At 40.4% G+C, this 26,445-nt stretch overlaps 1 protein-coding gene across 1 annotated transcript; it reads left to right on the forward strand.

Annotated features, from left to right (window-relative positions):
• On the forward strand, positions 2,836-21,707 carry PWP1 (PWP1 homolog, endonuclein). The gene is made up of 15 exons (XM_005680583.3): positions 2,836-3,072; positions 5,391-5,449; positions 5,579-5,763; positions 7,245-7,330; positions 7,431-7,527; positions 9,115-9,225; positions 10,012-10,142; positions 11,741-11,802; positions 14,093-14,189; positions 14,841-14,902; positions 16,383-16,494; positions 18,451-18,541; positions 18,639-18,760; positions 20,448-20,553; positions 21,360-21,707. Exons 1-15 carry the CDS (start codon positions 3,001-3,003, stop codon positions 21,467-21,469), a joined length of 1,503 nt encoding a protein of 500 aa, XP_005680640.2. The 5' UTR covers positions 2,836-3,000; the 3' UTR covers positions 21,470-21,707.

The raw sequence follows: 26,445 nt of genomic DNA on the forward strand, positions 1-26,445 counted from the left end.
AGCTGTCTTATGATAGGGCAGCCCCAGAGTGAATGAATCCAGAGGCAACTACTCAAATACAAGCCCACTCCTGCATACCAGGTGTGTACACCTAAGCCCAGCCAGATGTTAATAAGTCAGTCTTTACTAATAAATCAGCTCATGTGCTCTGGTCTAAATATAGCCCAGGTTCTTGCCTGTCCCCATAATTATTTTAAAATGACCTCAAAGCTTAGTGGTTGGGTACTGAATGCCACTGAACTGTATACTTTAAAATGGTTAAAATGGTAAATGTTATAGTATATTTAACCACAATAAAGAATTATGGAAGGATTAAAAAAAAACTTAAGGGTTTGAAACAACCATTTAACTATGCTCACAGATTCAGGAGAGAGGGGTCAGAATTGGGGGCAAGGCACAGCGGGGAGGGCTCATCTCTGCTCCACAGGGTCTGGATCTCAGGTGGAAAAACTCAAAGGCTGAGAGGAGGGGTTAGTGTCTGTGTGCTGGAACCATCTGAAGGCTCTTTCATTTATATGTCTGGCATGACTCAAAATCTAGGACTGTCTACTGGGGCACCCACGTGTGGCCTCTCTGTGTGGTTTGGCTTCCTCACAACATGGTGGCCTCAGGGTACTCAGACTTTTTATATGGCAGCTCAGAACTCCAAACATAAGTGTCTCGTGGGGGGAGAAAAGGCAGAACTTGCATCCTATTTATGACCTAACTTTGGAACTTCCGTCATGCTGTATATTGGTCCAAGCAGTCATAAGCCTATCCAAACTCAAGGCTGGGGTGGATAGAGTTAGAGGCCAGGTTTTGATGGGGGAGCATCAAGAACACAGAGTGGAAAAACACGTCTGAAGGAAGATATTGTTGCAGTCATTTCTGAAAAAATACAGCCTGTCATACCACCTTTAAAAATGGGCCAAAAGCAGGGCACTTCCCGGGTGATCCAGCAGCTAAGACTCTGTGCTCCCAATGCAGGAAGCCTGGGTTCAATCCCTGGTCAGGGAACTTGATCCCACATTCTGCAACTAAGTGTTCGAATACAACTAAAGATCCCACATGTCACAACTAGGAGCAGGCACAGCCAAATAAGTAAATAAATATAAATAAAAGGTTTTTTTTTTAAATAAAATGGACCAAAAGCAAAGAAGCTACAGAGGAATCGGTTTAGAGAAACAGTCCTGGAAGAGATGAACACATACTCAGCCTACCCTAGGGATTCGCATTTCACACCTGAGAGGATCCCTCCCAGGGCTGGGCGAGTTCCAAGGGGGTCCAGCTGAGTGTACAAAGTTGCTGTTGTCTAGTTGTAGTTCTGCCAGTCCCTGAGTGTGATCTCATGGTAGTAAGGCTTTTCATTGCTGAATTTCCTCACCTTTAAAATAGAGGGGGAGTTCCCTGTTGGCCTAGGGGTTAGGATTCTGGGCTTTCACTCCTGCAGCCAGGGTTCAATCCCTGGTCAGGGAACTGAGATGCTGCAAGGCACATGGTGCAGCCAAAATATTGGAAAAAATTAAATGGAGGTAATTTTTCATCATATTTCATCAATATTGTTGCAAAACCAAGCAAACTATTGTATGTGAGGAAAATGTGTTACAAACTGCCCACAAATTGATCCCATATGTGGACAGCCCATTCTGACAATAAAACTGGGGCAGAGCATATGCTACCGGTTTTCTTTGCCCCCACTCTCTCCATAGCAACCACCCTCCTGTTTTGCTTGCCAGTCTCAGATGTAGGGGAGAGAGATGAAAACTCAGAGGGCAAGTGACAAGACAGTCACACAGCCAAGAAAATGAGCTCTTGAAAATATCTAACTACCTGATGACCTGTCCTGCCAGTTTTTCCCAGCACAAACAGCCTTGTTTCTGCTCCCCACCCTGAACTAGTTTCACAGTGTATTGAAGGTCAGCAGCTACAGAAGCCCATCATGATTTAATTCTTGTAGAGGTAGATGGCAAGTGTCCATAGTGTGTGAAAGTGTTAGTTGGTCAGTCATATCTGACTCTGCAACCCCATGGACTGTAGCCCACCAGGCTCCTCTGTCCATGGGATTCTCCAGGCAAGAATACTGGAGTGGATTGCCATTTCCTCCTCCAGGGGATCTTTCCAACCCAGGGATCAGACCCAGGTCTCTCGCGTTGCAGGCAGATTCTTTACTATCTGAGCCACCAAGGAAGCAAGTGCCCATGATAAGTGCCAATTTGTAGTTGACAGTATCCTAGCTACTTGCTACCTGTGCGGCCTTGGGAAAGATAATATTCCCCCTAAGATCTCCCACAAAGTGTTAAGAAGTTACCAAGTTTACATAAGGCACTTAAAATGGTGCCTCCTGTATATATCAAGCACTTTGTGTTTGCTGCTGCTACAACCACTACCTTGTACTTAGTATATAAGCAACATGCAAGAATGTAATGAAATGTAATAGCTGAACTATCTCCTTGAAATGGTAATTCATTTAGGAGAATTCCCTGGTCATCCAGTGTAAGGCTGGGGCTTTCACTGCTCTGCCGAGCTTGGGGAACCAAGATCCCACAAGCCCTACCGCCCAGCCAGAGAAGGGAAAAAAAAAGTTCATTTTGGAGAAACCTTTTAAAAACAAACCTAAAACTCTACCATTGTCAGCTCTAAGAATATGGAGGCAAAATAAAGGTTGGTGTAAATCTGGCTCTGACCTTTACCGTTCCAATTTCATTTATTTATTCATTACTCCCACGAAGCCCATAGACACCGTCACGGATGTCTTGTAAAACCCATTCACACCACTGTACACAACCCTCCTAACCCCGCTGCCTCGGATACCAAATCTTTCCCCACCCCTTTCCCGTTCGCCGCTTTCGAATGACGTCAGAAGCGGGCGCCGACCCCTAAGGAACAGGTGGCCGCCGGCGCCTGCGCTCTGCCCCAAGCTGCGGCTGGGAGCCCTTCACCGAGCGTGCTGGCCAAAGGGCGGTGGGGGTTTCCAGACCCACCGAGGCCAAGTCTGTAGCGTGAGGCCTCGAGCTGAAGACCATGAACCGCAGCCGCCAGGTGACATGCGTGGCCTGGGTCCGCTGCGGCGTGGCCAAAGAGACGCCAGACAAGGTGAGGCCCGGTCGCTCCGAGGTATAGGGGGAGCGGCCTCTCTGCAGCATCCTGGGTCAGCGTCGCCTGGGAACCTGGACCGGGAACGCGCGGCCCCGGCGCCGCTGGCGGGACTGACGGGGGGTGGGGCCGGCTGTGGCCTGTTTGTCGTGGTAGGGCCGTGGTTCCGAGGGTCTGGGACTCCTGGCCCAAGCGCCTCCTCGCTGTCCCTTCCCCCCGAGCCCGACCCACCCCACCCCCGGCGATTCGCACGCCTGTGGACCTCGTGGGCTGGAAGGAGGCGGGATGGTGCTTGCTGACAACGTCCAGCGAGACCTCTTGACGACGCCACATAGTCTGCCGTCACCCTAGAGCGTTTTCAGGCAAATCGGGAAAAGGGGGCACGTATGTGAAACTCCACTTTCCCCTCCTCCGCTCGGCGTTTAGAGGAATGAACTGGATGAAAACCGTGGTGTAGAAAAACTGGTGTGGAGACTACGGTGTCGTGAGCTCGAGAATTGAATTAGGAATTCTCGCAGTAGTGCAAATGAAATGTTGATGAGGCCATGGAGGGCGGCGGGTAGAGGTAAACGGTGACACGTTATGAAAGGGAAAAGCCTACAGGAGAGACTGAGTCTGTAGCCGAGATTACCTACGTTATTCAACAGATGTTTAACGAAGTGCTTTCTCTGTTCCCAGCATTGTTCAGGGTCCTGGGATAGGCATGAACAAAACAGGAAAAGTCCCTGCCTTTATGGAGTTGACATGTGCATATATAATACTTTGTCAGTGATAAATGTTAATGAAAAAAACGGGCGGGATAGTGTTTGTTTCAGGTTATTGAGCCAGTTCCACCAGGACATAGACTGTTTAATTCTCCAGTTTCGCCAGCATTTGGCACATGGTAGGCATTCAGTGCAGCGCTAATGGTAAAGAACCCACCTGCCAATGCAGGAGACGTAAGAGAGGCAGGTTCTATCCCTGGATGGGAAAGATCCCCCTGGAGGGCATGGCAACCCACTCCAGTATTCTTGCCTAGAGAATCCCATGGACAGAGGAGCGTGGCAGAGGACAGTCCATCCGATTGCAGAGTTGGACAAGACTGAACATGCATATAGAATAGGGACAGGAAATAATATATTAAAAATTATTGAAGAAAGCAAGAGTTGTTAAAAGGGCACCAGAGACTTGCAGATACTTGAGGACACTGATTTCCAAACATGTCCACACATTGAAACCACCTGGGGAGCTTCAAAAACTACCAGCTTCCAAGTATTGTGATTTATTTAGTTTGGAGTATAGTCTGAGATTTAAGAGTTCTTCAGGTGATTCTAATGTGAGACAGATTTGGGAACCGTTGCTTAAGAGTTTGTAGGAAGAAGAAATTGGATTTATTCTGCAAAGTCCCAGAAAGAAAAATTCAGACCAGTAAGAGAAATTAGAAAAATATCTCCTAATTAAAATTTTAAGAATCTTTAGTTTCTGGAGTTATCCAATAGAATTTCTATATTATTAAAGGCATTTTGGTACAGAATGGGTGATTGATTGGTTCATCATCTATCAAGAATGGATGGAACACAGTAATCAGGAGCTTACAGTTTGGCACTAAAGAGGATGACCAGTTTTGAGCAGGATGTCCAAGTGGAGAGTCTTATAGACAGTCAGAAAAATGGACCTGCAGTGTACAGGGATAGAGAAAGGAAAGTTTGGAGTAGTCCATTCAGAGAGAACGAGCTTTGCAAGGTGGTGACAGCCCAGGGAGTGAGTACTTGGCAGTGACACCAGGGAACAGAGCCTGGCACGAAGGCAAGAGTGGTTTGCTCAGGAATATCCATGGGGCACTGGGGAGAAACGGCCAACGAGCAGAGAAGATGAGATGAGCTGTCATAGAAGGCAGCTTATACAAGTCCATCTTTTTAAAAAAAAAGTCTGGAGAGAACATGATTTTTTTAACAGGGTAAGAAGGGATCTTAATTTATAAGGACATGTCTGAAGTCCATTTACGTTAAATTTAGAGACTTTGGATTGATATTTGACTTTGGATGTCTCTTGCCTGATGTCTTTATTATTATTATTATTATTTTACTTTATTGTATTGGTTTTGCCATACATTAACATGAATCCGCCACGGATGTACACATGTTCCCAATTCTGTACCCCCCTCCCACCTCCCTCCCCGTATCATCTCTCTGGGTCATCCCAGTGCACCAGCCCCAAGCATCCTGTATCCTGCATCGAACTTAAAACCATGTTTTAGATTAGTTTGCAGTCTTTTTAATTCAGAGACTTTAAAATGGTTTCCTTAAATATATCATAATGAAATGTTTGCTCTCTTATAGGTAGAGCTTAGTAAAGAAGAAGTGAAACGTCTCATTGCTGAAGCAAAGGGAAAATTGCAGTAAGTTTGGGGATGTTGATTCCTGTAGTCAAGTCTAGATGAACTGTAAATCCTAAATGATGATAACAGGGTGTTCTGATTATTGAACGGTGTCTTTTGGCTGATCTTTTTCTTTTTTCTCTGGCGTAGAGAAGAAGGTGGCAGTGATGAAGAGGAAACGGGCGATCCTTCAGAGGATGGCATGCAGAGTGCCCGTACCCAGGCCCGACCACGGGAGCCCCTGGAGGATGGCGACCCAGAAGATGACAGGACGCTGGATGATGACGAGCTGGCCGAGTACGACTTAGATAAATATGACGAGGAAGGCAACCCAGGTTAGAATTTAGTCACTTATACTGGTTTTTAGTCCAAACTCAGTGCATTAGATCATGTTACTTGTTACAGGGTTCCAAAGCTTTACCCTGAAATCCTGTTGTCCTTATGTCAGTCAGATAATCTGGGTCAAGGCTCAAGACAGACAGCATGTTTCCTAAACTGGTTTAAAAAAATCAGTTCAACCCGCTTATCTAAAACCTAAAATACAAAACAAAAAAAATTAGTATTGTATATTTTATTGGAAGTAGTGGTTCACCTGTAATTCGTTTTTCTTTATCTGCAATAATGAGAGAGAAATTATTACCTCCATTTTACAGGAAAAAATACAGGCTTACAGAGATGAAATAACTTGACCAGTGTCACACAGCTGGTGAATAATGGAGCTGGATACTTTTTTTTCCACTGGACTCTGGGTTGCTTCCCTCCTGATAGGACAGAGCACCACTGAAGTACAGAGAAGGAAGAGCGAATCGGCCCAGAGAAAAGCCATGCAGACACTGCTTCCTAGTACGCTCCATCCCCTGCCGAGTATGGGCTCTGTCGGCCTTTGTCCCATAGACATTCCCGTCTGTTACCTGTCAGATGTTCAGGACCTAAGAGCCCTGCCCCCTTAGAGTAGCTTTTCCCGGAAATTGAGAGTATCTTCCTTCTCCTGAGTTTTATGTTGCTCGGGGACTACTCCGTCACCTTTGTAGACATGCCATGAAAGAATGTCACTTTGGGGTAAATTTGGTGTAAAGGGTAGTATCTCCTCTTTCAGATTCACTGGGCAAGTTGGCCTGTCAGCAATTACGAGATATCTTGCAATAAAGAAACCCACTTAACTTTATGAGGCTCATCAGTTTACAATTTTCTTTGACCAGGCAACACTTAATGTGTTGATACCAGTGTTTTAGGGACCTGTTTATTTCTAGGTCTATGAGGCCACCTCTCTGTAGCACTTTTGAATAATGATTACAAGCTGCAAGCTAGAGGATCTGAGTAGAGTTCTGATATTTTCTAAAAGGGAGTTTCTTGGTTTGAGTTGATTCTTGTATTGGAAGAGTGTATATTTCAAGACTATTAGATGTGCATTCCAGGGCCAAAAGCAAATGGCTTTTAAATTCCTATTTATTATTATCTACTATTTCCTTTCCCAATTATAAATGATTCAGAGTTAGTCATGAAATAGACAGTAGTATCTAAGTTTAAAGATGGGATGTGTGTGTATTTTACTCACTCAGCTGTGTCCAGCTCTTTGCAACCCCATGGACTGTAGCCTGCTTGACTCCTCTGTGCATGGAATTCTTCAGGGAAGAATACTGGAGTGGGTAGCCATTTCTGTCTCCAGGGGATCTTCCTGACCCAGGGATCAAACCCAGGTCTCCTGCATTGCAGGCAGATTCTTTACTGTCTGAGCCACCAGAGAAGCCCATGTCTTAGGAAGAATGCTTTAGTCAAAAGGACTGGCTTATTCATTTCATTGTATGAATTCTTATAGATGCTGAAACTCTTGGTGAATCTCTCTTGGGTCTTACAGTCTATGGGAGTAATGATCAAGATCCTTACGTCACTCTGAAAGACACGGTAAATACCTATGTGGTTTTTCTAATTATCTTCCTTAAGTGTTTGAAAAACTTTCCCAAATAGCTGATTCTAATCAATGACTTTTTCTGTCTCCACTTAGGAGCAATATGAACGTGAAGATTTCTTGATTAAGCCTAGTGACAATCTCATAGTTTGTGGTAGAGCTGAACAGGACCAGTGCAATTTAGAGGTGCATGGTAAGTGGAATACATCTCTTACTAAAAGGTTCTGTATTTAAGTGATATTAAAATAAACATTGTAGTAACTACTATGGATTTCTAGGCACCAAGTCCTGTTGTATCTCATTTTAGTTGATTCTATTCATCTGTCTTAAAATTTTGAAGCTTAAAGAGATTATTAGGTTAATACCTTTTTTTATAGGGAACACAGTTACATAGTATGAAAATTAAATCCCTTGGGCTTAATGTTTATTGGCACCTTGTAGATTACTCATACTCTCTTTATTAACTTGGATTTCTTTACAGCCTTTAAATTTCCCTGTAGGAAGCCTATCATTTAGGCCATTTTTATGCCATGGCCCATTGTGATCTATTTATACAATCAGAAAGGCTTTAAATATCAATTATTTCAATGTGAAGTTATTCTTTTAATTATCTTTGAACTTTTTACATATTTTAAATGTAAACCATGTTGGTGGAATTTTTTAAAGACCAATTCCATTTTCAAAAAATTAGAACTATTACAATTAGTCATCACTGATTTTTATACATTCTCATTTGAAAGTTTATTCTAGTCATTCCTTTGAATCTTGTGTGTTATCACACAGGAGCTGAGAAGTTGAAGTAATTGTATTCCTGTTTCCTTCTAAGTTAAGTCATTAATGATATGTTTTATTTGGATTTGGTGTGAATCTCCAAGTTACGTGATGTCTCTCTGTTCAGGAATAATTTGAAAATTTCTCTCTAAATCTGAATAATAAAAAGACGTGGTCAAAAGATTGTTTTAAGGCTTCATCATCATCTTTCTTTAAAATGTAAGCTGAGTACATTGGCCATGGTTGAGATTCTTACAGGACCACAAGCTGTTAATTTTGAGCACACATTCTTATCATAAAGTGATGTGATAGAACATTACATGGAATCTGCTAGTGCCAAGATCTACCCCAAATACCATGGTCTGAAGAATTTTTTTTTAATCCTTAGCTCATCTTAAATTGCTTCTTTCTAGTAAAAAGCATATTAGGGGAGAATGTCTGGTTATGTAGGCTCTGTGTTTATCAGTGTTTCATTATATAATTTTTAAGATTTCTTTTAATAATAAATATTAATAATTTAATAATAAATTATGATTTTAATAATAAATATTAAAGAAGCAATTTTTGATAAATTTCTGAAACTAAGAGTTATTTCTCTCCAGTACTGATTTGTTCTGACTTATGACCAACTAGAGATTTAAAAGGTAAAATAGGATGCAGCACTTCTAATGGAGGCCTTGTGAGCGTTTTCTGTGGTTGGTGGTCCAGAAGATCAGACCGTTTTAGCCAGGGAACATGCAGATGGAGCATTCAGCCTGATGAAAATTCTCTGTCAGTGTTTCTGTTCCCCTTTGGGGCTCCCCAGGTACTAGGAATATATTAGACATGAAAACCTTTTGCCTGGCTGTACATACTTTGGAGTTTCTTTAATGTCATCACTTTAAGTGTATTTAAATTTATGACTTTAAGCAAGTGACTGCCATAGGTTTAAAAGGGAGTCTCTCTTCTTTTGAGTGGGATATGATTTCTTACTTTGATGTAATAAAATCTCTTTTCCCAATCTTTTCAGTTTATAATCAAGAAGAAGATTCTTTTTATGTCCACCATGATATCCTGTTGTCTGCATACCCTTTGAGTGTGGAGTGGCTAAATTTTGATCCTAGCCCAGATGACTCAACTGGTAATTAGAAACCTTAAAAGATCGCTCAGTGGTTCTGCTCCTGTGTGTTTTTCCCAGCTACACACGTCATCTATTTTGTGGTTGATGTTTTATGAAGTTAGTTTTCAGACCACAGCATTTAATTGTTTGGGGTCTGTATGTCTCCAGACTTTCAATGGGCTCACTAGGCAGAAGGACAGGGCCTGATGAGGGCTCAGAACTGTGAGGAGGTCTCCTGAAAACCCAGTATAAACTGGCATGCTGTGTCCAGCGTCATCAGGTAGAGTTTAGTGCACGGCCCTTTTCAGAAAACATCAAGTAGAACCAGAATGAGGAGAGAATTGGGCTCTTAGCTTAGTCGCTTTGGCCATAGCTGCACACTGTTCATTGCCCCATCACACTCAATAATTAAGGTAAAAACTGTTAATACACCTCAAGTCTTGTTTGCAAAGCTTGTTCACATTTATGATCTAGTCAAATCCTCATCCTCACCACAGCCGTGAAGGTAGGAAGGGTCTGTCATTATATCAGTGAAAACCCTGGGACCAGGAGGAGCCCTTGTTACTCACACTGTGATCTGAGGACCAGCAGCACAGCATTGCCGCCACCTGGGAGCCGGTTACAAATGCACTTTTAAGGCCCCACCCAGGACTTCTTGAAACAATCTGCATTTTAACAACATCCAGGTGATGTACACATGAGAGTTTGAGAGAACTTGCTCTAAGCCATGACTCAGTCAGTCTGCAGTGTAATGTATTTCATTATAAGTTATTTCTTAAATCACAAATGTATCATTTCCTCCTGTAGGAAATTACATTGCTGTGGGAAACATGACCCCTGTTATTGAGGTGTGGGACCTGGATATAGTGGACTCTCTAGAGCCAGTCTTCACACTTGGAAGTAAGCTGTCAAAAAAGAAGAAAAAGAAAGGAAAGAAGGTAAGCAAGCTAATAGATATTTAAACTCTAATGATAAATAGAAATAGCTTTGGGGGTGGTGGGAACAGGAGCTGAGAACAAACACTGTTTCAGTTAGATGGTTTTGGTGGAATAAGACAAGGTAGTTACAAAGTTACTATAGTTTCTAGTTTCAAAAAGCCCATCCAAGGAAAAATTGATTTCTGATTATATAAAACCTACACTGGCGTGCACTGGAGAAGGAAATGGCAACCCACTCCAGTGTTCTTGCCTGGAGAATCCCAGGGACGGGGGAGCCTGGTGGGCTGCAGACCATGGGGTCGCACAGAGTTGGACACGACCGAAGCTACGCAGCAGCAGCAGCAGCAGCAGCAGCAGCAGCACACTGGCACATTATTCATCCTTACACAAGACAAGTCACTTTTTTTTTTTTTAATTTTTATTTTTACTTTATTTTACTTTACAATACTGTATTGGTTTTGGCATACGTTGACATGAATCCACCACGGGTGTACATGAGCTCCCAAACATGAACCCACCTCCCACCCCACATCATCCCTCTGGATCATCCCCGTGCACCAGCCCCAAGCATCCTGCATCGAACATAGACTGGCGATTTGTTTCTTACATGATAGTATACATGTTTCAGTGCCATTCTCCCAAATCATCCCACCCTCTCCCTCAGAGTCCAGAAGTCCGCTCTACATATCTGTGTCTCTTTTGCTGTTTTGCATACAGGGTCATCATTACCATCCTTCTAAATTCCATATATACGTGTTAGTATACTGTATTGGTGTTTTTCTTTCTGGCTTACTTCACTCTGTATAATCGGCTCCAGTTTCATCCACCTCATTAGAACTGATTCAAATGTATTCTTTTTAATAGTTGAGTAATACTCCATTGTGTATATGTACCACAGCTTTCTTATCCATTCATCTGCTGATGGACATCTAGGTTGCTTCCATGTCCTGGCTATTATAAACAGTGCTGCGATGAACATTGGGGTACATGTGTCTCTTTCAATTCTGGTTTCCTCGGTGTGTATGCCCAGCAGTGGGATTGCTGGGTCATAAGGCAGTTCTATTTGCAATTTTTTAAGGAATCTCCACACTGTTCTCTATAGTGGCTGTACTAGTTTGCATTCCCACCAACAGTGTAAGAGGGTTCCCTTTTCTCCACACCCTCTCCAGCATTTATTGCTTGCAGACTTTTGGATCGCAGCCTTTGATCCTTCTTTATGTATAGTAGCTATTCACACTAATATGCTATTTTTTAACTTTTAAAATGTTTCACTTTATCCTTGAGTATGTTGAATTCTAAATATCTTTGTATTCCTATAGCTTCTCAACTTGTTACATTTTTGGTGAGGGAGAGAGATGGGTTGGGGGTTGATTTATAGAATTATAACAGATTAAGAACTACTATAGTTTCTTCCCTGTAAAGAACATTTATCATAACTCTGAAGTAAGAGGGAGACAAGGTGTTTCTTTCCCTAGATTTTGGAGCAAGTTTACCTAAGATCAGAATAATCTTAAGGTTTTAAAGAATCTTTCAAATTAAGAAACCAATTTTATTGGGGGTATGCTTTAATACCAAAAGTAATTAAACAATTATTACAGAATTCCTCAGCAGATGGGCATACAGATGCTGTCCTTGATCTTTCTTGGAATAAGCTGGTCAGGTAAGAAGAAATACTATTTGAAGGCTTGCTAAAGACTGTAACCACTGTGGTTTTGCCTCACGTCTTCATTTAATCTCTCTACATTGTGTTTCACATCTCTGTGTCCTTGTTTTCTTTTCTTTCCCTGCAGTATACATTGCTGGAAGGCAGGAATGCTGCTGTCTGTGTCCTTGCAAGCCCCACCTCACCTGCTCTCTCTTCACTTAGCAGATGCTCATTACATGGTTGGGGACCAAGTGCCCTTCTTCCAGCACTGCTGGGAAAACCAGCATGTACTGCGGTCGCAGTGCCAGTGGTGTAGAATTGTTACTGCATGGAAGACATTTTTCTCACTTCATTTAGTTTTGACAACAGCTTGTCCACGTTATTTTTTTGTAAAATATCATTTTAACCATGTTTTGGAGAAGGCAGTGGCACCCCGCTCCAGTACTCTTGCCTGGAGAACCCCATGGATGGAGGAGCCTGGTAGGCTGCAGTCCATGGGGTCGCTAAGAGTCGGACACGACTGAGTGACTTCACTTTCACTTTTCACTTTGGTGTACAGTTTTTCTGTACATCTCACACATTGTTGTGCAACCGTTACCACTATTCAACTCCAGAAGTTTTTTTGCTTCCAAAACTGAAACTATATGCTCAATAAATAGGAACTCCCCATTTCCTGCCCACCCATGCCTTAGTAACCACCATTCTACTTTCTATCTCTCTGAGTCGACTCCTCGAAGCACCTCTTATAAGTGAAATCATATAGTATTTGTCTTCTTGTGACTGGCTTATTTCACTTAGAAAAGGTTCATCCATGTTGTAGCATATAGCAGGATTTCCTTCCTTTTTAAGACCAAACGGTACTCCATTGTACATATATGCCATAGTTTGTTTATCCATCTGTTATGGGCTGTTTCCACTTCTTGGGCTCTTGTGAATAATGCTGGTGTTATTGACATGCATATAATAACATAAGTTTACATATATCTGTTGGAGTCCCTCCTTTGAGTTCTTTTGAATATACAGCTAAAATTAAAATTGCTGGAGCTAATGGTATTTCTGCATTTAACTTCTTAAAAAGCCACCATACTGATTTCTACAGCAGTTGCACCGTTTACCTTCCAACCAGCAGTACACAAGCGTTCCAGTTTCTCCATATCCTTTTGAACACTTGATACTTGCTGTTTTCGTTATTGTTGTCTTTGTAGTAGCCATCCTGACTGGTGTGAAGTGGTATCTCATTGTAGCTTTGAGTTGCATTTCCCTAGTGACTAGTGATGTCAATCATCTTTTCAAGTACTTGTTGGCCATTTGTATACCTTCTTTGGGGAAATGTCCAAATCCTTCTGTCCATTTTTTAGTTGTTTGGTTTTGCTGTTATAAATGAATGAAATATGGTTTCCTTGGTGGCTCAGACAGTAAGGAATCTGCCTGCAATGCAGGAGACCCAGGTTCGATCACTAACTTGGGAGGATCCCCTTTGCTGTTAAGTTGTAGGAGTTCTTTGTATATTCTGAAAATCAATCTCTTACAACATTTGTGATTCACCAATATTTTCGCCCATTCAGTGGATGGACTTTTAACTCTGCTGAAGTGCCCTTCAAAGCACAGAGGTTCCATTTTGACGCGGTGCGGCTCAGTCTCACTTTTGTTGCCTGTGCTATTAGTGTAACAGCACAGAAATCGTTGGCAAGTCCACTGTCACGAAGATTTTCCCCTTAAAGTCTTAGTTTCAGCTCTTAGGTTTAAGTCTTTGATATATTTTGAGTTAATTTTTGTATACTCTGTAAGAGTTCAACTTAATTCTTTTGGATGTCATCCATGTATTTTTTTATACTTATTACCTCAAAAGGGCCATTTTCCTAATAGTACAGTTGGTTTGAGGGGCTACTGAGGCAAGGAAGGTAAATACAAATTACTTAGAGGGAAGAACAAGCCTGAATACCCAAGACAGCTTTTTAAAAGCATTTCTGTTACACTGGACACTTCATAATTTGAGCATTCTAAGGAAGATCCCAGAGTGCTAGCTTACTGAAGGATATCCTGTCTTCTCATTTGTATTCGGACCTCTACAGAGTTACAATTGTTTGGGGAAATGGACTTGAGAATGTTGTTTAGGTTAGTATTTCCCAAACTTAGCTGCAAATCAGAACCTCTGGGTAACCTGTCAGTATATTGAAAATCTTGGTTTCTTTTGTTAAATTTACTCCTATGTGTTTTATTTTTTGGTAGGGTTATAAGCGGAATTGTTCCATGTAATGGTCTTGATATTTAAAAGATTACCCGATTTGTTTCCTCCCTTTCTCAGAAATGTGCTGGCCAGTGCATCAGCTGATAACACTGTTATTCTGTGGGATATGTCCTTGGGGAAGCCAGCAGCTAGCCTTGCCGTACACACAGACAAGGTATGGTGATTTTGTGGATAAAGGGGATTCTAAAAAAGCTGGGACATGTATTAAGTACCACAAATAATCCCAAACATTTATATATGACTTTTTGTGAATTACAAAGTGCTTTGACATGCTAGCCCACTGGATCTTCAGAGAGCCCTTTGCAATAGTTATAACTATTATCCTCTTGAGCTTTGCAAAAATAGGTGCAGAAAGGTAAAGTGACTAGGAACATTAGTGCTTTGCCACATTTTTACAGAGGCTCCTAGAAAGGGTGAAGGGTTTCAGTCATGTAATGGGGTTAAAGAATTGTAACAGATGGTACTGCAGAACCCAGGAATCTGATGTGCTAATGCATGTTGTGAAACTTTCAGAACGTGTGACCACTCCCCTGTTTCTTCGGACTATACTTTAACATCTGAGGGACATATGTATTCTGCCTGGCACAATTTGGGGAATGCTGCATTGGGTCTTTTAAGTATCAGCCTTTATTTAGAAGTATATTTTGTCCTTTTAATTATGTGATACATTTATACTTCTTCATAGAATACATTTCAAAGGAAAGAATTTGTAGGAACACTGCTAAGTTGATTCCCATCACGTATTAGGCAGTTTTACCAAAACCAAACAAACATTTATCTATTAATTTATGTTTCTTCCTCTTAGGTCCAGACTCTCCAGTTTCATCCATTTGAAGCACAGACTCTGATTTCTGGATCATATGATAAGTAAGAAAGCATTTTAGGAATTAATTGTTGTCTTTTTTTTTTTTTTTTTTCCCTCTTGAACTAATTCAGAAAGTATCACTGAGTGTTCAGATAGAATTTATTACTGTGGCTTTTATGTGTTTAAATCTTCAGTAGTACTCATTTGTCCTTTCAGCTTGATCCTCTCAGTCTGCAAGGGAATATGGTTCTGTTGTAATTCCCAACTACTTCAATTTTTAGAGGGTGTGTGAGTTGAACATTGCTCTGAAGCAAGCCATCCCAAAATTCAGTGTCTTAAGCGATGAATATTTGCTTCTTGACCTCTGCAAGGTTGAGCTAATCGAGGGTGGATTCAACTGATAGCTCTACTAATCTCGACTTGTTTAGGCCCAGAGACTCTCCTGTTTTACATCCTTTTAAAACTAGCAGGCTAGTCCACGTTATGTTGCCACAGCACGGTCAGGAGTACAAGCAGGGACACCAAGGCCTCTTAGACATGGGCTCAGACCTACTACATATCTGGCTTCCTGTAAGCCGAAACAGACATCACATGGAGTAGAAAACGAACTCTGCCTTTAGGGGAGGAACTCCTAGATTACTGAGAGGGCGTGGATGTGGGGAGAGATGAAGAACTGGGACCACTGCAGTCCATCACAGGGGGTTTCCAAATCATGTGTGTGCTCTTTAGAGATTGGAGATGGGAGAGGTAGCTAGTAAAACCAGAAACTAAGTTGCAGTCTTTTATTTTGTATCCGTATCCTTTTGTAGTTGGGATTCATGCAAAACTACACACTACTATTCATCTGTTCCCCCAACACAGTAACCTGCTTGTAGAGAGTAAATGTGGCTGAGACGTGTTACCTGGCTTCCCTGATAGCTCCGCCCGCAATGCAGGAAACCCTGGTTTGATTCCTAGGTCGGGAAGATCCACTGGAAAAGGGATAAGCTACCCACTCCAGTATTCTTGGGCTTCCCTTGTGGCTCAGCTGGTAAAGAATCTGCCTACAATGCTAGAGCCTGGGGTTCAACCCCTGAGTTGGGAAGATCCCATGGAGAAGGGAAAAGCTACCTAGTTCAGTATTCTGGCCTAGAGAATTCCATGGACAGTACAGTCTATGGGGTCGCAAAGAGTTGGACACGACTGAGTAACTTTCACTTCACTTCATTCATCTGTTCCGCCAACACGGTAACCTGCTTGTAAAAAGTAAATGTGGCTAAGACTGGCTCTGAGCAGTATTGGGGAATGACAAATTAGAAATTGTCCTGTTCTTTGGGAAATAGGGACGATTCGTCTTGGAAGTAGAGGATTCAATCTGGGGGAGATCAAGGCCACTGTGACATCTGGAGCCACCAGTGTCTTCAAGTGACAGGACCAGAGTTCACCAATTAGTAAAAATCGATTCATCTGTTCTTTTAGAACCTTAAAATAGGCTGTAAATAACTAGATCTTGATTTCATGGTGGTGGTTACTGAACTCCTAACTTTGCCTAAACATGCCCAGGTCCGTGGCTCTGTATGACTGCCGGAGTCCGGAGGAGAGCCACCGAATGTGGCGTTTCAGTGGGCAGATCGAGAGAGTGACTTGGAATCACTTTTCACCTTGTCATTTTTTGGTAAGAATATGCATATTACTGTTAATAGATTATTAATCACTTATTTTCTCTACTTCCATTGTAGAAAAGCTTTTTCTATATCAACAGTGTGAAGTATTTGCATTTGGGGTTTATTTTTTTTTTTAAAAAGATCTCTTTAACAAGAGAACAATGATTTCACCACACAAAAAAAATGGTAAACATGTAAATAATTTTGCTAATTTCCAACTGTTCCAAAGCATGCCACATTTTTTAGTTGTAATAATTAGTTGATCATTGTAAAATTATTTGTAATACTGAGCATGACAAATACTGAGCAGGCACACCTATTTTCTAGGTTATTTGCTAACATGCTTATCAGTACTAAAATCACAGAAATTCATTTTGTTTCCAATGATTAAATCAGTTCAAGAAAATTTTCCTTTAGTTAAATATTACTACTTTTATGGAGCTCCAGTGATGCTAATGCTAGCATGTTTAATTAATATAGCACTTAATATACCGTCTCCGGTGGTCCACACAGTAAAGAATTTGCCTGCAGTGTAGGAAACCCAGGTTCGATCCCTGAGTTGGGAAGATCCCATGGAGAAGGAAATGGCAACCCACTCCAGCATTCTTGCCTGGAGAATTCCATGGACAGAGAAGCCTGGTGGGCTATAGTCCATAGGGTCACAAAGAGTCAGAAACGACTGAGTGACTTAACACTTACTTACTAATGTACCACTGTTTCCCAGATGGGAAGAAAGTTTATGATCATTTTATGAATACCCATAATATCTGCAGGAGAACAGTTTTCCATGTTGCCTCCAAAGATACCACTGATATTTCAGTTCATGGAAAAAGAAAATCCTAGCTTTTATCCAGAAGAGAAGGTATCATGTATTTCCTAATTTTCCTAAAGCAAATATCTAGTGCTTTGTAAATGAGGGACAGAATTCTTTGGAAAAAAAAAAGCTTTCTTTGAATATGTGAAGTTTCATCAAGGTTCCTGCAATTGTGATTCTGGGGGCATATCATCTCAACCCTGTGCAGAGAGGCATGCAGTTCCCAGCCTGAACCACCTCAAGCCAGATTCCACTTTGCAGTTCTCTCAAGTGAAGTCCCAGTTCTACCTGAAAGCTGGCTCTCAGCAGGCAGGCGCACACATTTCCTAGGCAATGTGCTGCCACATGGTTATCAGTCCTAAAATTACAGATATTTAAGGAAATGGAAAGTAATCAAGATAAAATGGTGTACCTCCTTCCGTCAAGTCTCAAAAGATGAAATGCCCCTCCCTTTCCTTTTTCGTGCCCATCGTAGCCCCACCTATAAAACTGCATCAGCTGTCCCTTTTTTTGCCACTCTTTCCTGACTCTTGCCCTTGGCCTGTATATAGGCTCAAGTCTCTGTCTCCCATCAGTGACCAGGTCTGCCTCTTAATCCCTTCGAAGTTCTCTCTTCCTTTCTTGAAAGTGGAACTGTAATCTGCCTTTCAGTCCTTTTCTGATTAAATCTCTTTGCCAAAATACTGACAGCATTGTTACTTTATTTAGAAGCCCTGCTTCCTGGGGTTGTTATTTTCTCCTCCCTCTTTGATTCTGGCTTCTGTGAGCTCCTCCTCAGCCTTTACCTTAAGTGGTGTGCTCTCCAGGTCTCTGTCCTTACACGGTGCTCTAAATTCTGCACTCACAGAGCAAACCCCTTCTCTTCTCATGGATGTAACTTCTACCTCTGTGCCACCATATTTCTGACCCCAGTCTGTATCAGCTACCATTGCTTCATACTCATATCCAACTGCCTAATAGACACGTCAGCTGAACTAGTCCTGTAAGAGCCAACTCAGCTTACCATAAGTGAATTCTTTATGTCCATGTTAATTTTTAATAAGTGTCTCAGGTATGTAAGATCCATAGATGATTTTCACAACGATTTATACTATTTACCCATTGCTAAATTTTATTGTCACTTAACATTGCTGTGCTCTCTTACTCTTTCCAGGCCAGTACAGATGACGGCTTTGTATATAACTTGGATGCACGTTCAGATAAGCCAATTTTTACACTTAACGCACACAATGATGAAATTTCTGGTGAGCAAGAATATGGTTTCTTTCATTTCTATTAACCTATGATGAAGTAAATTTATTTCAAAGTGAAAGTCCCTGAACAAGTGTTATCTTTCTCTAGGTCTTGATCTAAGCAGTCAAATCAAGGGCTGTCTTGTGACTGCATCAGCAGACAAGTACGTGAAGATCTGGGACATTTTAGGAGACAGGCCAAGTCTGGTTCACTCTCGGGATATGAAAATGGTAAGAATACTCGTGGGCATCTTGGTTCTTTCTGTTTCTGATCTATTGTTTTTCTCCAGGAACCCCTGCACAAAAGAATACGGATTTGCTGGGAAGTTAATTTGGGGCTTAGTCAAATTCTGGGTTTTCTAATTTAGGGCAGTTTGGGGAGACATCAGTACTATCTGATTCCTTTTCCAACTTTCATGATTAACAATTGCTTGTGGAGAACCAAGAAGAGGAGGTGGTCTTCTAGGACAGAAGTGGAATGGCTACAATTTTTTTTTACAATTTTACATTGGAGTATGGTTGATGAACAATGTTTCAGGTGTCAGCAAAGTGATTCAGTTATACTTACACATGTATCTATTCTTTTTCAAGTTATTTTCCCATTAAGATTGTTACATAATATTAAGCTGACTTCCCTGTGCATTACAGTAGGTCCTTGTTGGTTATCCATTTTAAATACAGCAGTGTGCTCATCACTTCCTAACTCCCACCCCCACCCCCATTCCCTGCTGGTAACTGTATGCTCCAGTTTTTTAACCTTAAAATCAAGCCCATCTCTGAAAATCATGAACCTTTTGTGTACCACAGCTGTTGAGGTCAGTTTATCACCTACATCTTTGTATAACTATTTAGTAGTTCTTACTATACTGAAATTACTACATAGTAGCAAAAGTTTTAGAAATGATTAGAATTCAATAATTCATCAAATATTTATTGAGCATATAGTGTATACCAGGCATTATAAAAATTCAACTGTAGACATAGAACACTATACAGCTGTTTAAAACTGTATATATGAATATTTGTATTTTAAAATGTGGGTAGGCAGTTGTGTAGAGCATTTTTTCCAAGTATTTATCTTAATTGGAGGATAATTACAATATTGTGATGGTTTTTGCCATATATCAATATGAATTGGCCATAGGTATACATGCCCCCCCCATCCTGAACGTCCCTCCCCACCCTACAGAGCAGTTTTTATAGTATTATCCGACGCATAAACACTTAAGTGTTGAATGCACATATGTAAATCTAGAAGACCCTATCCCAAAACATGAACAGCTGATTATTTCAGAGTTATTTTTATACTTCTTGTTTATATTTTCTATGATGCATGTAGGCTTCCCTCATAGCTCAGTTGGGAAAGAATCTGCTTGCAATGCAGGAGACCCCAGTTCAATTCCTGGGTCAGGAAGATCCCCTGGAGAAGGGATAGGCTAGCCACTCCAGTATTCTTGGGCTTCCCTTGTGGCTCAGCTGATAAAAAATCTGCCTGCAATGCAGGAGACCTGGGTTCAATCCCTGAGTTGGGAAGATCCCTGGAGAAGGGAAAGGCTATGATGCATGTGTTATCTAGTAATAAAGTTAAAAAACATAAACTTTTAAATGATTGTACTATAGCATTATAACTTAAAAAGGAGAATTAGTTTCTGGGAGTATTAAGCAGATTCGATATACTAGGAAATCCCTATTAGATGGTAATAGCGATGTGAGCCTGAGTGGTCAGAACTGCACCCATTCTCACAGAGATAATCCCGCCAGCTTGACTGTGAAGTACCTTTACAGGAGCCCGGAAGGAGATTCTGGTGGGTTGGTTTTCAGTGACATTCAATCGTAGGGTCTTGTAGACAGCAGTAGGGAATCGAGATTAGCGCTTTCTGGGAAGATTGAAATCACTGACTTTGTATTCTCTTCTCAGGGAGTTCTCTTCTGTTCTTCCTGTTGCCCTGATTTGCCATTTATTTATGCTTTTGGAGGTCAGAAGGAAGGGCTTCGGGTCTGGGATATAAGCACAGTCTCTTCAGGTAAGAATCTTAATTTCCTGCTTTTTCTGGAGAAGGTCTATAAGAGCTAACACAGAATGTGTGGCTTGAATACGTCAAGGGAGATGGCAAAGGTAGATCCCATGTTCATCCTCCAGCAGAGTTAGCTGAGGAAACAGATCAAATTGTAATTTGGAAATGTTCATATTCACAATAAGTTTGTCTTCATACTTTAATTTTAAAATATCTATGACAAAATTTGATTTTTAAAAGTGAACGATTTTATGGGAAAGCTGGAAGGGTATATAGCATGATCTCCCCTCCCACATTCCCCAAATCCAGCTTTCCTGAAGGGGCCAGGTTCCCTTCTATTACTTTGATGTAATTTGGAATGCTGTAGCCCCACTCTGATTCCTGAATCTTCAATTCCCTGAAGAAAACAAGTCCTAAATCCAAAACAGTTCTATTGTGGCCATGATACAGAGAAAGATGAAGGCAAGAAATCATCAGAAGTAAGTATAATAAGGCAAGGACAGAGTCACTGTTATGAGGGATTGGACGTTTGTTATCAAGGTGGATTCAATAAATCTGGGACAAGGCAAAGAAAGTAAAGTACAAAAAAAAGTAGACCAGTATAAAACAGTTAACCTCATTCAGAACATTATTTTAGACTCTGAGTTGGTTACTTTCCAATTTATAAAGTGCTAAACATGTTTTTCAAAACAAAGTCTCCCACCACAGGGTAGAGAACCTCATTGTTCATTTCTGCATTTTAGTCTCTTTTTTTATATTTTAGGTTCTCAATTTTCTGATCTGGTAGTTGCTTAACCATTTATTTTATGTTTTAGTAAATGAAGCATTTGGAAGACGAGAGAGGCTTGTTCTCGGCAATGCAAGAACTTCATCTATTAGTGGCCCCTTTGGGAACAGGAGCTCAGAAACACCAATGGAGTCTTAATGAAGATCGTACAGTTTCCTGTTTTATTTAGCCTCAGTTTTCAACAGCTGGCCTAAAGATACTCCCTGTGTAGCTGCAGCCATCAAAATGACTGAACCAAAACTGCCTGACATTCCTCCTTGCAGCTACGGTGGCAGCACAAACAGGGCTGGTCTTTGTGCTTAGCTTTCAAGTGTGTGGTATACAGGGCTCCACTTGCATTCTTGAAAGGAATAATAAAAAGGTTTTTAGAAATTCATTCCTTAAATGTGCCATCTGTCACAGGTAGTCTAGGATGTAAAATAAGTAGTACTTCATGGAATTTTAAAAGGAGAAAATCCTGTCCTTGGGAAGGTGGTGATTAGGCCAAGAATCCAGAGCAGACCATGAACAGAGGTAGATCCATGGGGGACTCCACTTTTCCTGACCAACTGCTCTCCGGTTAATGCTCAGGATTTAGAAGTCTTAGTGCTGCTCATCCATAAGTGGCATGCCTTTTCTGTCCACAGCATGGTATTCAGGGTTACCAAACAAAAGAGATAAAGGGTTCAGTCCACAAGTGGATATAACATTTGTAAATAAAGCAAATGGTAAGAGACTCATTGGACCAAATGGACTCAGATAATACATAGAATATTCCATCCAAAAGCAACAGAACACACAGATCATATGATGTTACACCACAAAAACAAGTTTCAATAAATTTAAAATCTTTTATAAAACATTTAAATCAGTTACAAGAAAAAAATTGGAAAATTTTACAAATGTGGAGATTAAACAACTAATGTGTCAGAAATCGAGCAATGAAAATGAAAATGCAACATAATTTATGGGCTACAGCAAGAGTAGTTAAGGAAAGTTCCTAGCAATAAGTGCCTACAATCAAGAAAAAAGATTTCAAACAACCTCACTTTACATCTCAAGGAACTAGAAATAAAAAGTCCAAACTTAGTAAAAGGAAGGGAAAAGGTCAGCATGGGAAACGGAATAGAGACCAAAAAGACAATAGGAAAAATAGAAAAGAATGAAACCAAGAGCTGTTTTCTTGGAAAGGTAAAACTGACCAACCTTTAGCTTGAATCAGTAAGGAAAAAAGAGAGGACTTAGAACTGAAAGGGAAAATGTTACATACCTTGATACCCCAGAAATACACAGGATACTAAGAGACTTCTGTGAACAACTGTATACCAACAAATACCAAGACTGAATCATGAAGAAACAGAAAATCTGAACATACCAATTACTAGGAAGAATGCTGAATCACTAATCAAAAACCTCCCACCGAAGTCCAGGACCAAGTGGCTTCACTGGTGAATTATGTATACTAAACAAGTTAAATTTTAAACCAATCCTCAAACCTCCATAAAATATAAGAGAAGGGAATACTTCCAAACTCATTTTAGAAGGCCAGCATTACCCTGATACCAAAACCAGGTAAGGATGCCACAAGAAAATTAAGGCTAATATTAATATCCCTTATGAATACAGACACAAAAAATCTACAAAGTATTAGCAAACTGAATTCAACAACACATTAAAAGGATCATACTCCGTGGTTAAAGATTTATTTCAGGGATGCAGGAGTGGTTCAACATCCGCAAACCAACCAATGACACCCCATCAATTAATATGAGACCACATTAACAAAGTCATAGGATCATTGCAATAGATGTACAAAAAAAACCAAACACATACCTGACAATTCAACATCCATTTATGATAAAAACAAAGTGGGTACAAAGGGAATGTACCTCAACATAAAGGCCATATGTGACAAGCCCACAGTTAACATTCAATGGTGGAAAGTTGAAAGCTTTTCCTTGAAGATCCGGAAGAAGACAAGGATGCCCTCAACTTACCACTTTTATTCACTGCAGTATGGGAACCCTTAGCCAGAGCAGGAAAAATAAAAAGCATCCAAATCAGAAAGTGGTAAAATTATCACTGTTTACAGATGACATGTATAGAAAACCCTAAAGACACTAAAAAAAACTTAGAACTAATAAATTCAGAAAAGTTGCAGGATACAAAATCAATACACAGAAGTCTGTTGCAGTTCTATACACCAGTAACAAACTATCAGAAAAAGAAATTAAGGCAATCCCATTCACAATTGCATTAAAAAGAATAAACTACCTAAGAATAAATACAACCAAGGAGGTAAAAAAATCTATACATTTAAAACTAAGACACTGAGGAAAGAAACCAAAGACACAAATAAGTGGAAAGATATTCAGTGCTCATGGGTTAGATGAATACTACTGAAATGCATAAACTAACCAGAGCAGTCTACATCTTCAGTGCAACCCTTATTAAAATTCAAATGGCATTTTTCATGAAAATTGAATAAATAATCCTAAAATTTGTGGGGAACCAGAAAAGATCCTAAATAGTCAAATCTTGAGAAAGAAAAAAGCTAAAGGCACATGCTTCTTGATTTCAAACTATATTACAAAGCTATAGTAATCAAAATACTGGCATAAAAATATACATAGCCCAATGGAATAGAATAGCCCAGAAATAACCCCACATGTGGTTAATTTACAAAAAGCAGGAACATATAGTGGGAAAGGGCAATCTCTTCAATAAAAGTTGTTGGGAAACTGGACCACTGTCTTACTGGACTACTAGACTATACACAAAAATTAAAATTAACTCAAAGACCTGACCAGCAGACCTGAGACCATAAAACTCTCAGTTCAGTCACTCAGTCATGTCCGACTCTTTGTGACCCCATGGACTGCAGCACACCAGGCTTCCCTGTCCATCACCAGCTACTGGAGCTTGCTCAAACTCCTGTCCATCAAGTTGGTGATGCCACCAAACCAACTCATCCTCTGTTATCCCCTTCTCCTCCCACCTTCAACTTTTCCCAGCATCTGGGTCTTTTCAAATGATTCAGTTCTTCCCATCAGGTGGCCAATTGGAGCTTCAGCTTCAGTCCTTCCAATGAATATTCAGGACTGATTTCCTTTAGGATGGACTGGTTGGATCTCCCTGCAGTCTAAGGGACTCTCAAGAGTCTTCTCCAGCACCACAGTTCAAAGCATCCATTTTTCAGCACTCAGTTTTCTTTATAATACAACTCTCATATCCATACATGACTACTGGAAACATATGCACTAATTTGCTTGACATTGGTTAAAAAGGCAAGAGGAACAAAAGTAAAATAAATATGTTGAACTACATCAAACTAAAAAGCACCTACGCAGCAAACGAAACCAAACAATGAAAAGGCACTCTACAGAATGGGAGAAAATATTTGCAATTATATATTTGATAAGGAGTTAAGATCCAGAATATATCAAAAACTTGTATACAACTCGAGCAAAACCAATCCAGTTTAAAAATGGACAGAGGACCTGAATAGATAGTTTTCCAAAGATATACAGAAGCCACAGGTACATGAAAAGAAACTCAACATTACTAATCATCCAGTAAGTGCAAATCAAAGCTACAATCATATACCACCTCATACCTGTTGGAATGACTACTAATCAAAACAAATAATTAGTTTTGGCAAAGAATCTGGGGGAAAAGGAGTGTAAATGGACACAACTACTACAGAAAATGGATGGAGGTGCAGCTACTCAGAAAATTAAAAATGGCACTAATGTATGATCCAGGAATTCTACATCTATGTATTCAATTGAAGAAGATGAAAACACTTAACTCGAACAGATACATGTAACACCGATGTTCACTGCAGTGATACTTACAATAGCCAAGACACAGAAACAAGTTATGGATGAAAGAATAAGTAAAATGTATAAACACAAACACACACAAAAAAAAAGTCATAAAAAAAGAAGGAAATCCTGCCGTTCGTGACATCAATGTACCTTGAGGGCATTATGTTAAGTGAAGTAAGTCAGAGAAAGACAAATATTGAACCGTATAATTTCACTTCTATGTGGAATCTGAAAAAAAAAACCAAAACACTACCACTCAAGCTCATCGCTACAGATTAGAAACTGGTTGTTGCCAGAGATGGGGGGAGTGGGTGAAATGGGTAAAGTGGATCAAAAGATATAAATTTCGTTATAAAATTAAGTTCTGGGGATGTAATAGACAGCTTGGTGACAAGTTAATAACACTGTTACATATTTGACAGTTGCAAGAGTAAATTTTTAAAGTTCTCATCATAAAAATTGTGTTGAATAATGTTAACTAGGACTTACTGTGGTGATAATTTCACAATATATGCAAAATTAATCATTATGTTGTACATCTGAAACTAATGTTATGTCAATAAAAAAAGGGAAAGAATGTAAACCAGTAAGGATGTGCACCCTCAAGGCAATGCCAAAGAATGCTCAAACTACGGCACAATTGCACTCATCTCACATGCTAGTAAAGTAATGCTCAAAATTCTCCATGCCAGGTTTCAACAATACGTGAACCGTGAACTTCCTGATGTTCAAGCTGGTTTTAGAAAAGGCAGAGGAACCAGAGATCAAATTGCCAACATCAACTGGATCATGGAAAAACCAAGAGTTCCAGAAAAACATGTATTTCTGCTTTATTGACTATGCCAAAGCCTTTGACTGTGTGGATCAATAAACTGTGGAAAATTCTGAGAGAGATGGGAATACCAGACCACCTGACCTGCCTCTTGAGAAATCTGTATGCAGGTCAGGAAGCAACAGTTAGAACTGGACTTGGAACAACAGACTGGTTCCAAATAGGAAAAGGAGTATGTCAAGACTGTATATTGTCATCCTGCTTATTTAACTTATATGCAGAGTACATCATGAGAAACGCTGGGCTGGAAGAAGCACAGTTGGAATCAAGATTGCCGGGAGAAATACCAATAACCTCAGATATGCAGATGACACCACCCTTATGGCAGAAAGTGAAGAGGAACTAAAAAGCCTCTTGATGAAAGTGAAAGAGGAGAGTGGAAAAGTTGGCTTAAAGCTCAACATTCAGAAAACGAAGATCATGGCATCTGGTCCCATCACTTCATGGCAAATAGATGGGGAAACAGTGGAAAC

This window comes from Capra hircus, chromosome 5 (assembly GCF_001704415.2).
Source record: "Capra hircus breed San Clemente chromosome 5, ASM170441v1, whole genome shotgun sequence".
Lineage (NCBI taxonomy): Eukaryota > Metazoa > Chordata > Mammalia > Artiodactyla > Bovidae > Capra > Capra hircus.

Excerpts from the sequence above, each read along its gene's own strand:
- PWP1 (XM_005680583.3), top strand. The coding sequence starts at position 3,001 with ATGAACCGCAGCCGCCAGGTGACATGCGTGGCCTGGGTCCGCTGCGGC. Across the intron at positions 18,761-20,447 it reads ACTCTCGGGATATGAAAATG|GGAGTTCTCTTCTGTTCTTC; the intron begins GTAAGAATACTC and ends TTCTCTTCTCAG. Across the intron at positions 20,554-21,359 it reads TATAAGCACAGTCTCTTCAG|TAAATGAAGCATTTGGAAGA; the intron begins GTAAGAATCTTA and ends TTTATGTTTTAG.